Source organism: Salmo trutta, chromosome 3, assembly GCF_901001165.1.
Source record: "Salmo trutta chromosome 3, fSalTru1.1, whole genome shotgun sequence".
NCBI lineage: Eukaryota > Metazoa > Chordata > Actinopteri > Salmoniformes > Salmonidae > Salmo > Salmo trutta.
Genome location: NC_042959.1, coordinates 30,750,803 through 30,764,383, shown reverse-complemented (window position 1 = coordinate 30,764,383; position 13,581 = coordinate 30,750,803). Strand labels below are relative to the sequence as shown.

General features: G+C 40.5%; 1 protein-coding gene across 1 annotated transcript; it reads left to right on the top strand.

Annotated features, from left to right (window-relative positions):
- The first annotated feature begins 1,360 nt into the window (after positions 1-1,360).
- On the top strand, positions 1,361-4,488 carry LOC115164809 (homeobox protein CDX-1-like). Its single transcript, XM_029717627.1, has 3 exons — positions 1,361-2,090; positions 3,985-4,130; positions 4,247-4,488. Exons 1-3 carry the CDS (start codon positions 1,652-1,654, stop codon positions 4,475-4,477), a joined length of 816 nt encoding a protein of 271 aa, XP_029573487.1. The 5' UTR covers positions 1,361-1,651; the 3' UTR covers positions 4,478-4,488.
- Positions 4,489-13,581: the final 9,093 nt, after the last annotated feature.

The window sequence follows — 13,581 nt, the reverse complement described above, 5'->3', positions numbered from 1 at the left end:
AGTAAAGTACATGTGTTATTAGTAGGCCCGAGATTAGGCCTATGTTTGACAATTGTACTTCGATTCGTTTGGATTGTTTTATGATAGATATTGCAATTAATTCGAAACTTTTTATGCAATCTCTTATGTAAAATAGGGACGGACAACAACTAAGATCTAATATATTGGCACGCACGGGCGCGAGACCACATTGTTGTTAGCGGGTGTCATAGGTTAAACCGGAATTAGCTGTGAAGTGCGACCTTGAAGTGTCGAAGTGCCGAAGTGCGAACTAAAAGGAATGTGAAAAGTTCGCCTTGCTACAGGATAAAGTCTCATCATACTTTGTACCTATTTTGCAAGTGAATATCTTTAACAAATACGATCAGCTTCCGAAGGCGTGAAACGTGTCTGTGGACATGGGAGACGTTGCCTTCCCATATTAACAGGTTTAGCCCCAAAGACATTATTCAACCAATGGAGAGGAGAGTGTGACGGTTGTGTTGGACCATCACCTGTACTGTAAATGAGGGTTCCCCAATTGGCGGCCCATGTGCGGTTTTATTTGGCCCACCAAGTTTTCAGAGCATAAAAAAAGATGTATGTTTTTATTATTTGGGGGAATTTTCCTTTTCGGACTCTTAAAAAACACCAGGAGATCAGCTCCAAGTTATTTTAATTTTGGAAATCTGTTCCCAAGTATTCCCATGCATAATAGAGAGAGATATGTGGTCATATACAAATGTAAGCAAGGTTTGAAATTATTATGTTTTAGTCAAATATTATTTCTGTTTGGGCTTCTTGTGGGCAATTTGCAGTCTACAAATTATTTGTAATTATGTTCTGCCCCCCTAACCATCTGTTCAAGAAAAAATAGGCCTGCGGCTGAATCTAGTTGATGATCCCTGCTGTAAATGTTTAATGGTATTTTTTATTATTTATTATTCTCTGACACAAAACAGAATGACAACAACACAATCAAGAAGTTGACAGCTACAATTGCACGTTATATAATTGAAAGCCTACAAATAACCTAGCTTATTATAGCACAGTAACAGTCCTGTATTGAAATAAGGCCGAGGCTGTCACATATTTATTTCTAGTAAGGGATAATGTATGCAACTTAATAGGCCTAAATAAAAAAATATTGTTGAAAATAGAAAATATATAGCAAGCACACTTACAATAGGACACTTCAATTGGCCTGAGAGATATGTATAAGTCATAACGTGTTCAGGAGCATATCCATTTAAGCATATTGTTTGTTGGAGAAGTTGCAATTCACTTTGGCAATAAATTTGATTCACGGCGCCAATATTTCAGATTTGGGAGTGGAGTTTGCTCTTTTTGGGGTGATGCGTAAAACAGGCGCTAGAGGACAGTGGGTTTGCCAGCATAATTGACTCGTCATTTGAATGCAAATCGTCGGGGTTTGAAGACTCTTCTGACGTCAGGAAGGAAGACCTTAGTATACCTTTACCACCACCACCTTGACAACAGAGCCACATCCTGTGAGACAGTATCACGTCAGGAACTACTTCGCATTTAATTTGCACCATTGGACTATACACAACATAACCACAGCAAGAGGATTGTTATTTGATTTTCTTTGACGCAGTTGCAGGGCAACTATGTCCACTTGAAAGTCACTTTTGTCACTTTTTTTCAAATCATGCATGTGGGATACCTTTTGGATAAAGAAGGCAGCATGTATCACCAAGGACCTGTAAGACGATCGGGCATCAACATCCCACCACAGAACTTTGTTCCCACGCCACAATATTCCGACTTTACTGGATACCATCATGTGCCAAACATGGATACGCACGCACAGTCTCCGGGAGCTTGGGGAGCTCCTTATGGCGCACCGAGAGAGGACTGGGGCGCCTATAATCTGGGTCCTCCTAACACTATTCCTACACCCATGAACAACTCCTCGCCGGGACAAGTTTCCTATTGCTCACCTGAATACAATCCCATGCACGCGCCAGGGTCAGCAGTATTGCAACCACCTCCAGATAATATTTCTGTTGCTCAACTTTCCCCGGATAGAGAAAGGCGCAATTCTTCTTACCAGTGGATGAGCAAAACGGTACAATCATCTTCCACGGGTGAGTAAGGTCACAAGCTTGAGCCAAGAAATGCATGCCACTGTTAAAACCATTCGTGCAAGAGCACAGCATCAACTCATGCCAAACCACATGTTTATGTTTTGCTAAGAGTCGGAATTGTTGTTTTTCTCGTGTGCTGTGAAAACTGCTGGCGTTAGCTCATAAAAGTTGTGCAAGTGCAACAGGTAGTATTTAGAAAATTGATACAATATAAAAAATAATTGCATAATTTAAGTGATAAATCTCACCGTAAAAACGAATAACCTCATGCGTAATGCGTAATGGGTGCATTTTGGTAAAATTGTGGAGAGATTCGTAACGAATAAAAGGAAGCACTAACATGACATTATCTAATCATGATTTAAATTAGATGTCACCAAAATCACACAGTCGCATGTAACATTTTTTGTATTGGACACATTTTGAAAACTGTCAAATGCAACTTCAAGGCATTAAATTGTAAATCACAACAGATTCAAAACAGAAGCGAAAGGAGGAAAATGATAGGCTCTAGATCGAATTTGTCAAATTCCTTACTGACAATGCAACTATAGGCCTACAATAGCGATAATAGTCTGATAAACTATGATATTAAATTAAAACGTTAACATCTTAGTTTCTGATACAGGCTTTTAGCCTTGTGGAGGAAACGATGAAGGTGTCAAGATTAGAAACGGCGCCAGGCGCACTTGTAATGCTAATTTCTCGACTCCCGTAAACTAGATGTGAGGTCTACTTTTCCTCCTACATTGTCTCAGGTTTTGAGGTTATCCCTCATATTCAGGCTGCGGCTTCTTTTAACACCTCCTTTTACTTTGATATGCACCAAAGTGTCTTCCTCGGCTCCCATTCTTCGAGTTCTATTGCCGGAAAGGGTGACGTTTTTCACAGCAAATAAAGAAAGGTCTTTGACGAATATAAACAAAGCTTTATAACTTGGCAATAAACCACAGCATCTCTTAATTCGCTAGAAATTATATATGTAAAACAATTGAATTCGTTTACTTTAGGCCTATATTTATAAATTGGACTAAGTTATAGTAACATAAGCCTAAATTAACTCGTATATTTCGTTTTATAGCTTATTAATTAACTTGGTTATAAAACGAACCACTGTAAAATCCTGAAAATCTTTTAGCCTAGATGTCTTTTTCTCTATTTGTATTATTAGGCTAGCTTATCAAACGTGTTGTCAAGTGTTTAATTCTAGGAGGCTATCCCTGGCCTTGTCAAACGTATCAAGCATGACCTATCGCTATAGCTATTAATAGCGACATGTTTCAATGTTGTTCAAAACGACTAATAATATTGTCTACCTGATAAAAGTGTGTGTGTTTATGATATATTGATCAACAAAAACAACCTGATCCAAGCTAGAGAAATGTCTGAGATAGTATTGCCTTGTTACTCTTTTGTGTGTCGTGTGTTAGCTCTTAACACTTCAATGGAGTTTAGGTAATATCTCTGAGACTCTTTGTTCTGCAGTTTGTTCAAAAAGTGAGATCAAAAGATCAGTGGCTCAATTTGCATATCTACCAACAAAGCAACACAATCTAGATTAACATGATAGCCACCACTTCAGTTGATAGAGCCTAAAGATGTTTCATACACATTTTGAGATGTGTTAGATAAACGAATCGTAAAGTTTAATAGGCATTGATAATTAACCTGTTGATTTTTTCCCTATTTCTCTAGTATTAAGCCTACTTGCTATAAATACCTAAAATTACTGCTATAAAAGTGAATTTAAAACAAGAATAAACTTCAGAGTTTAAATAGCCTATTGCTCCATTATATATTATATATTGAAGTATTCGATGTTCGTTGTGACCAGCCTATTTAAAAATTAGGCCTACGGAGCATATTGAAGTCTCATAACTTCTCATCATTTCAGGCAAAACAAGGACGAAGGAAAAATACAGAGTGGTTTATACCGATCACCAGAGACTGGAACTGGAGAAGGAATTCCATTTTAATCGTTACATCACTATCAGAAGAAAGTCCGAACTTGCGGGGAACCTTGGCCTTTCAGAACGACAGGTAGGTCTATACCAATTCATCATAGAGCATTATGGCCCTAGACGTGGCAAATCAAATGATGAATCAAATATAAAACGAAATACCAATGTTGACACATTTTTCTTTTACATTTACAGGTGAAGATCTGGTTTCAAAATCGCAGAGCCAAGGAAAGGAAATTAATCAAAAAGAAAATGGGATCTGATGGCAGCGGAGGATCAGTGCACAGTGACCCGGGTTCAGTGAGTCCTCTGCGGGTACCAGGCTCACTCAGTCCATCGGATATTCACGGCTCTCTCTACCCACCCCCCGGAATGAACACCTTGGCATCTATTAGGAACATACAGCAAGTTACTGTCACTCAGTAGAATCAAATTTGGACCATCCAACATAACTGAGCACTCCGACACGCTGAAAGGACAGTTCCGCAAGACTTGGCTCCGAATGGATTACTCAGACGTCCTGAAGCACATGTTGTGGATTACGAGAAGTCGAGAAACAAGATGATTTATAATTGCAACGAAATGCTGGAGGCTCTTCAAATATACTTTTTTATAGAATAGTTCTAATAATAAAATAAAAACATACAAAAAAATAAATGTATGGTTCAGAAATGGAATGCTTAACATGTTTGTTTGTGTCTGAGTTATTGAGATAGGCAATATCATTTTCTGTATGTGATAAGGTGTATAAGTGTTTGATAATAAAATGAGAAATCAGGTAGGCAATACATTTTATTTGAAGTTTAACTGGACAGAAAATGCATATTATTCATTTGGAGTTTCTGTTTGACAAACTTTTAGCATTTTCTGCTCCAATTTGATTGCAAAGCACACTTCCTTAATACAGGAACAAGTGAGGCAGGTCTTAAGAGTGATAGGAGGAGAACGTTTGTCTGATGGCAACGTTCAAAATGAAAATAAAATGTGTTTTTTTGCAATTACGTTATATCGTTTTCTACTTATTTCATTGACAGGAAAAGTATAGCGGACTACTGTAAAATAACAGGAATGTGAGTGTGCATAGGCTTACTGTTTTCTAAAACATTTTATTGTTGATGTATATTTTTGATATATTTGAAACCATACAAATGATTTATCAAGAGCTTCATTCATAGGCTATTACAGTTAACATGCTCAGTTAACATGCTCTTAAATTGTTTATCGCCCTTTTGTTTCTTTTTCAAACTTTAAGGACGGGATTAAAGTTCATTCTGACCACCCAGCATGTGTCAAAGGCAATATTTGATTAGTGATGTGTATGTAACATTCAAATAGATTTTTGTTTCTCTCTCAAAAACATAGACCGAGGCCTACCGCCCTTCTCGTGAATAATGGCACATCGTTTTGGAGTTGTTATTTTTAAATTGCACCAAAAAAAGATGCTATTGGCCAATGTAATACACAGCTACACAGTCACTTTTTGTAACGGGATTCTATATTAAAAAAAAATAAATATTTCACCTTTATTTAACCAGGTAGGCTAGTTGAGAACAAGTTCTCATTTGCAACTGCGACCTGGCCAAGATAAAGCATAGCAATTCGACACATACAACAACACAGAGTTACACATGGAATAAACAAAACATACAGTCAATAATACAGTAGAACAAAAGAAAACAAAAAGTCTATACCGTGAGTGCAAATGAGGTAAGATAAGGGAGTTAAGGATATAAATAGGCCATGGTGGCGAAGTAATTACAATATAGCAATTAAACACTGGAATGGTAGGTAGAAATACTGGGGTGCAAAGGAGCAAGATGAATAAATAAATAAATACCGTATGGGGATGAGGTAGGTAGATAGATGGGCTGTTTACAGATGGGCTATGTACAGGTGCAGTGATCTGTGAGCTGCTCTGACAGCTGGTGCTTAAAGCTAGTGAGGGGGATATGAGTCTCCAGCTTCAGAGATTTTTGCAGTTCGTTCCAGTCATTGGCAGCAGAGAACTGGAAGGAAAGACGACCAAAGGAGGAATTGGCTTTGGGGGTGACCAGTGAGATATACCTGCTGTAGCGCTTGCTACGAGTGGGTGCTGCTATGGTGACCAGTGAGCTGAGATAAGGCAGGGCTTTACCTAGCAGGGTCTTGTAGATAACCTGTAGCCAGTGGGTTTGGTGACGAGTATGAAGCGAGGGCCAACCAACGAGAGCGTACAGGTCGCAGTGGTGGGTAGTGTGTGGGGCTTTGGTGACAAAACAGATGGCACTGTGATAGACTGCATCCAATTTGTTGAGTAGAGTGTTGGAGGCTATTTTATAGATGACATCACCGAAGTCAAGGATCGGTAGGATGGTCAATTTTACGAGGGTATGTTTGGCAGCATGAGTGAAAGATGCTTTGTTGCGATATAGGAAGCCGATTCTAGATTTAATTTTGGTTTGGAGATGCTTAATGTGAGTCTGGAAGGAGAGTTTACAGTCTAACCAGACACCTAGGTATTTGTAGTTGTCCACATATTCTAAGTCAGAGCCATCCAGAGTAGTGATGCTGGAAGGGCAAGCAGGTGCGGGCAGTGATCGGTTGAAGAGCATGCATTTAGTTTTACTTGCGTTTAAGAGCAGTTGGAGGCCACGGAAGGATAGTTGTATGGCATTGAAGCTCGTCTGGAGGTTAGTTAACACAGTGTCCAAAGAGGGGCCAGAAGTATACAGAATGGTGTTGTCTGCGTAGAGGTGGATCAGAGAATCACCAGCAGCAAGAGAGACATCATTGAGTTATACAGAGAAAAGAGTCGGCCCGAGAATTGAACCCTGTGGCACCCCCATAGAGACTGCCAGAGGTCCGGACAATAGGCCCTCCGATTTGACACACTGAACTCTATCAGAGAAGTAGTTGGTAAACCAGGCGAGGCAATCATTTGAGAAACCAAGGCTGTCGAGTCTGCCAATAAGAATGTGGTGATTGACAGAGTCGAAAGCCTTGGTCAGGTCGATGAATACGGCTGCACAATAGTGTCAAGTTGTAGACTTTGTAGTCTAGGACTAGGCCTACTTATGCTTGTCCAAGTAGGCTGCACAAACTGTCTAACTGTCTTCTCAATTCATGTTGACCTTTGAGCCATTATGATGGGGAAATAAGTAGTGATCTATTTGTTGGGATAGGTTAAATGTAGGTTAAAGCCTATGGGGTTATATTCCATGAACCTGTAAAAAGGTCACCCAAGACTGTCATTAAAATGGCTCATAACATCCTCATAACCTAGCCTAGGCCTACACCAAAAACTTGCAAGAGATCCGTATAGAAGTGCACAACCTCAACAAACCTGATTTCCTGTGTTTTATATACACTGAGTATACAAAACATTAAGAACACCTGCTCTTTCAATGAAATAGGCTGACCAGGTGAATCCAGGAGAAAGCTATGATCCGTTATTGATGTCAATTGTTAAATCCACTTCAATCAGTGGAGATGAAGGGGAGGAGGATTTTTAAGCCTTGAGACAATTGAGACATGGATGGTGTATGTGTGCCATTCAGAGGGTGAATGGGCAAGACTAAACATGTAAGTGTCATTGAACTAGGTATGGTAGTAGGTACCAGGAGTCAAGAACTGCAGCGCTGCTGGGTTTTTCATGCTCAACAGTTTCCCGTGTGTATCAAGAATGGCCCACCACCCAAAAGACATCCAGCCAACTTGACACAACTGTGGGAAGCATTAGAGTCAACATGGGCCAGCATCCCTGTGGAACCCTTTCGACACCTTGTAGAGTCCATGCCCCAACAAACTGAGGCTGTTTTAATGAAAATGACAATAATTCATTTTAGTGTAAGAACTGTTTGAAAAGACCGCCTAAAATTTCAGCCTGTTTTGGTGGGATGGAGTTTTAGCTTGCCTGACTGTAAATTAATTAATAGATCAATAAGAAAGTTCCAAACCTCTCTACCAATAACAGATCATTTTCAGTTTTCCCCTCCCCCCTCAGACCCTTCACAGACAGTCCTAGAAAAAACGATTGCTTAAGAAATTGCTCTTTGAAGCTATTTTTGTTTCTTTTTGACCATTTGAATTTACAACTTATTTATTTATTTATTTCACCTTTATTTAACCAGGTAGGCAAGTTGAGAACAAGTTCTCATTTACAATTGCGACCTGGCCAAGATAAAGCAAGCAGTTTGACTCATACAACAACACAGAGTTACACATGGAGTAAAACAAACATACAATCAATAATATAGTAGAAAAATAAGTCTATATACAAAGTGAGCAAATGAGGTGAGATAAGGGAGGTAAAGGCAAAAAAGGCCATGGTGGCGAAGTAAATACAATATAGCAAGTAAAACACTGGAATGGTAGATTTGCAGTGGAAGAAAGTGCAAAGTAGAAATAGAAATAATGGGGTGCAAAGGAGCAAAATAAATAAATACAGTAGGGGAAGAGGTAGTAGTTTGGGCTAAATTATAGATGGGCTATGTACAGGTACAGTAATCTGTGAGCTGCTCTGACAGCTGGTGCTTAAAGCTAGTGAAGGAGATAAGTGTTTCCAGTGTTAGAGATTTTTGTAGTTCGTTCCAATCATTGGCAGCAGAGAACTGGAAGGAGAGGTGGCCGAAGGGGGAATTGGCTTTGGGGGTGACCAGAGAGATATACCTGCTGGAGCACGTGTTACAGGTGGGTGCTGATATGGTGACCAGCAAGCTGAGATAAGGGGGAACTTTACCTAGCAGGGTCTTGTAGATGACCTGGAGCCAGTGGGTTTGGCGACGAGTATGAAGCGAGGGCCAGCCAACGAGAGTGTACAGGTCGCAGTGGTGGGTAGTATATGGAGCTTTGGTGACAAAACGGATGGCACTGTGATAGACTGCATCCAATTTATTGACTAGGGTATTGGAGGATATTTTGTAAATGGCATCGCCGAAGTCGAGGATCGGTAGGATGGTCAGTTTTACGAGGGTATGTTTCGCAGCTTGAGTGAAAGATGCTTTGTTGCGAAATAGGAACCCAATTCTAGATTTAACTTTGGATTGGAGATGTTTGATGTGAGTCTGGAAGGAGAGTTTACGGTCTAACCAGACACCTAGATATCTGTAGTTGTCCACAAATTCTAAGTCAGAAGCGTCCAGAGTAGTGATGCTGGACAGGCGGGCAGGTGCAGGCAGCGATCGGTTGAAGAGCATGCATTTAGTTTTGCTTGTATTTAAAAGCAGTTGGAGGCCACGGAAGGAGAGTTGTACGGCATTGAAGCTCGTCTGGAGGGTAGTTAACACAGTGTCCAAAGAAGGGCCAGAAGTATACAGAATGGTGTCGTCTGCGTAGAGGTGGATCAGAGACTCACCAGCAGCAAGAGCGACATCATTGATGTATACAGAGAAAAAAGTCGGCCCGAGAATTGAACCCTGTGGCACCCCCATAGAGACTGCCAGAGGCCCGGACAACAGGCCCTCCGATTTGACACACTGAACTCTATCGGAGAAGTGGTTGGTGAACCAGGCGAGGCAATCATTTGAGAAACCAAGGCTATTGAGTCTGCCGATGAGGATGTGGTGATTGACAGAGTCAAAAGCCTTGGCCATGTCAATGAATACGGCATACAACAATCATAGTAAGGTACTTAATTGTTACCCAGAAATTATTTGATATTGAGATAAAAATGGCTGAATTGGAACTTTAAAATTGTCAAAAAGAAACACAACAAATAGCAAAGAGCAGTTTCTCAAACAAGAATTTTGCTAGGACTATTTGGAAGTGGTCTGAGTGGGGAGGGGGAAACTGAAAACTAGCTGTTATAGATGCAGTAAAGAGGTCAATGGAACTCGGCAAAACAATGGATTTGCCATGGAAACACGTGGGGGATAAGATGCTGTGGGGGATAAGATGCTGTGGGGGAAAGATCCCGAATCTCATCATTGCCCACCAGCAAAATTAGCCTACATTTAGGCTATTGTTTATATGTGTATTCCACACTATGTTGAGGAAACGCTGAAATGTCTTGAGTCAATAAGTATTCAAACCCTTTGTTATGGCAAGCCTAAATAAGTTCAATTGTAAAAATGTGCTTAACAAGTCACATAATAAGTTGCATAAACTCACTTTGTGTGCAATAATAGTATTTAACATGAGTTTTGAATGACTACTTCATCCCTGTAACCCACACATAAAATGATCTGTAAGGTGCCTCAGTCGAGCCGTGAATCTAAAACACGGATTCAACCACAAAGACCAGAGAAGTTTTAATAAATGGATCACTAGTCACTTTTAAACAACGGCACTTTAAATAATGGCACTTTAATAATGTTTACATTTCTTACGTTACTCATATCATATCTACAGTTGAAGTCGGAAGTTTACATACACCTTAGCCAAATACATTTCAAATCAGTTTTCCACAATTCCTGATATTTAATCCTCGTAAAAAATTCCCTGTTTTAGGTCAGTTAGGATCACCACTTTATTTTAAGAATGTGAAATGTCCGAATAATAGTAGAGAGAATGATTTATTTCAGCTTTAATTTATTTCATCACATTCCCAGTGGGTCAGAGGTTTACATACACTGAATTAGTATTTGGTAGCATTGCCTTTAAATTGTTTAACTTGGGTCAAACATTTCGGGTAGCCTTCCACAAGCTTCCCACAATAAGTTGGGTGAATTTTGGCCCATTCCTCCTGACAGAGCTGGTGTGACTGAGTCCGGTTTGTAGGCCTCCTTGCTCGCACACACTTTTTCAGTTCTGCCCACAGATTTTCTATAGGATTGAGGTCAGGGCTTTGTGTTGGCCACTCCAATACCTTGACTTTGTTGTCCTTAAGCCATTTTGCCACAACTTTGGAAGTATGCTTGGTGTCATTGTCCATTTGGAAGACGCATTTGTGACCAAGTTTAACTTCCTGACTGATGTCTTGAAATGTTGCTTCAATATATCCACATAATTTTCCTCCCTCACGATGCCATCTATTTGGTCAATATGGTGGTCAATATGGTCAAACAGTTCTATTTTTGTTTCATCAAACCAGAGGACATTTCTCCAAAAAGTACAATCTTTGTCCCCATGTGCAGTTGCAAACCGTAGTCTGGCTTTTTTTATGGCGGTTTTGGAGCAGTGGCTTCTTCCTTGCTGAGCGGCTTTTCAAGTTATGTCGATACAGGACTCGTTTTACTGTGGATATAGGTACTTTTGTACCTGTTTCCTCCAGCATCTTCACAAGGTCCATTGCTGTTGTTCTGGGATTGATTTGCACTTTTCTCAGCAAAGTACGTTCATCTCTAGGAGACAGAACGCGTCTCCCTCCTGAGCGGTATGACGGCTGCGTGGTCCCATGGTGTTAATACTTTGTACTATTGTTTGTATAGATGAACGTGGTACCTTCAGGCATTTGGAAATTGCTCCCAAGAATGAACCAGACTTGTGGAGGTCTACAATTGTTTTCTGAGGTCTTGGCAGATTTCTTTTGATTTTCCCATGATGCCAAGCGAAGAGGCACTGAGTTTGAAGGTAGGCCTTGAAATACATCCACAGGTACACCTCCAATTGACTCAAATAATGTCAATTAGCCTATCAGAAGCTTCTAAAGCCGTTACATAATTTTCTGGAATTTTCCAAGATGTTTGAAGGCTCAGTCAACTGAGTGTATGTAAACTTCTGACCGACTGGAATTGTGATACAGTGATTTATAAGTGAAATAATCTGTCTGTAAACAATTGTTGGAAAAATGACTTGTGTCATGCACAAAGTAGATGTCCTAACCGACTTGTCAAAGCTATAGTTTGTTAACAAGAAATTTGTGGAGTGGTTGAAAAACAAGTTTTATTGACTCCAACCTAAGTGTATGTAAACTGGCCTATGCCGCTCGGCCATCGCTAATCCATACAATTATATGTACATATTATCATTCACCCCTTTAGATTGGGTTTATTAGGTAGTTGGGGAATTGTTAGATAACATGCTAGATATTACTGCACTGTCAGAACTAGAAGCACAAGCATTTCGCTACACTCGCATTAACATCTGCTAACCATGTGTATGTGACCAATAAAATTTGATTTGATTCGATTTTCCAATGCCCCGCAAAGGGCGCCTATTGGTAGATGGGCGATGCAGGCGTCCTTCCTAACTCAGTTGCCAGAGAGGAAAGAAACCGCTCAGGGATTTCACCATGAGGCCAATGGTGACTTTAAAATAGTTACAGAGTTTAGAGGCTGTGACAGGAGAAACCTGAGGATGGATCAACAAGTAGTTGTAGTTACTCCACAATAATAACCTAATTGACAGAGTGAAAAGAAGGAATCCTGTACAGAATAACAATATTCCAAAACATACATCCTGTTTGCAACAAGGCACTAAAGTAATACTGCAAAAAAATTGGCAAAGCAATTAAGATTTTGTCCTGGATACAAAGTGTTATGTTTGGGGCAAATCCATTAAAACACATTACTGAGTACCACTCTCTATATTTTCAAGCATAGTGGTGGCTGCATCATGTTATGGGTATGCTAGTAATTGGTAAGTAATGGGGAGATTTTCAGGATGTCTGCAAAAATTGTACAGTCCAGGTATGCAAACCTCTTAGAGACTTACCCAGAAAGACTCACAGCTGTAATCACTGCCAAACGTGATTCTAACATGTATTGACTCAGGGGTGTGAATAGTTATGTAAATTAGATATTTCTTCAATAAATTTACAAACATTTCAAAAAACATATTTTTACTTCCATTATGGGGTATTATGTGTAGATGGGTGAGAAAAATACACTGTTCAAAAAAATAAAGGGAACACTTAAACAACACAATGTAACTCCAAGTCAATCACACTTCTGTGAAATCAAACTGTCCACTTAGGAAGCAACACTGACTTACACATGCTGTTGTGCAAATGGAATAGACAACAGGTGGAAATTATAGGCAATTAGCAAGACACCCCGAATAAAGGAGTGGTTCTGCAGGTGGTGACCACAGACCACTTCTCAGTTCCTATGCTTCCTGGCTGATGTTTTGGTCACTTTTGAATGCTGGCAGTGCTTTCACTCTAGTGGTAGCATGAGACGGAGTCTACAACCCACAAAAGTGGCTCAGGTAGTGCAGCTCATCCAGGATGGCACATCAATGCGAGCTGTGGCAAGAAGGTTTGCTGTGTCTGTCAGCGTAGTGTCCAGAGCATGGAGGCGCTACCAGGAGACAGGCCAGTACATCAGGAGACGTGGAGGAGGCCGTAGGAGGGCAACAACCCAGCAGCAGGACCGCTACCTCTGCCTTTGTGCAAGGAGGAGCAGGAGGAGCACTGCCAGAGCCCTGCAAAATGACCTCCAGCAGGCCACAAATGTGCATGTGTCTGCTCAAACGGTCAGAAACAGACTCCATGAGGGTGGTATGAGGGCCCGACGTCCACAGGTGGGGGTTGTGCTTACAGCCCAACACCGTGCAGGATGTTTGGCATTTGCCAGAGAACACCAAGATTGGCAAATTCGCCACTGGTGCCCTGTGCTCTTCACAGATGAAAGCAGGTTCACACTGAGCACATGTGACAGACGTGACAGAGT

Bases quoted from the DNA above. Each gene is read 5' to 3' on its own strand.
- LOC115164809 (XM_029717627.1), top strand. From the start codon at position 1,652: ATGCATGTGGGATACCTTTTGGATAAAGAAGGCAGCATGTATCACCAA. The intron at 2,091-3,984 runs GTGAGTAAGGTC...TCATCATTTCAG, and splicing joins GGTACAATCATCTTCCACGG to GCAAAACAAGGACGAAGGAA. The intron at 4,131-4,246 runs GTAGGTCTATAC...TTACATTTACAG, and splicing joins TTGGCCTTTCAGAACGACAG to GTGAAGATCTGGTTTCAAAA.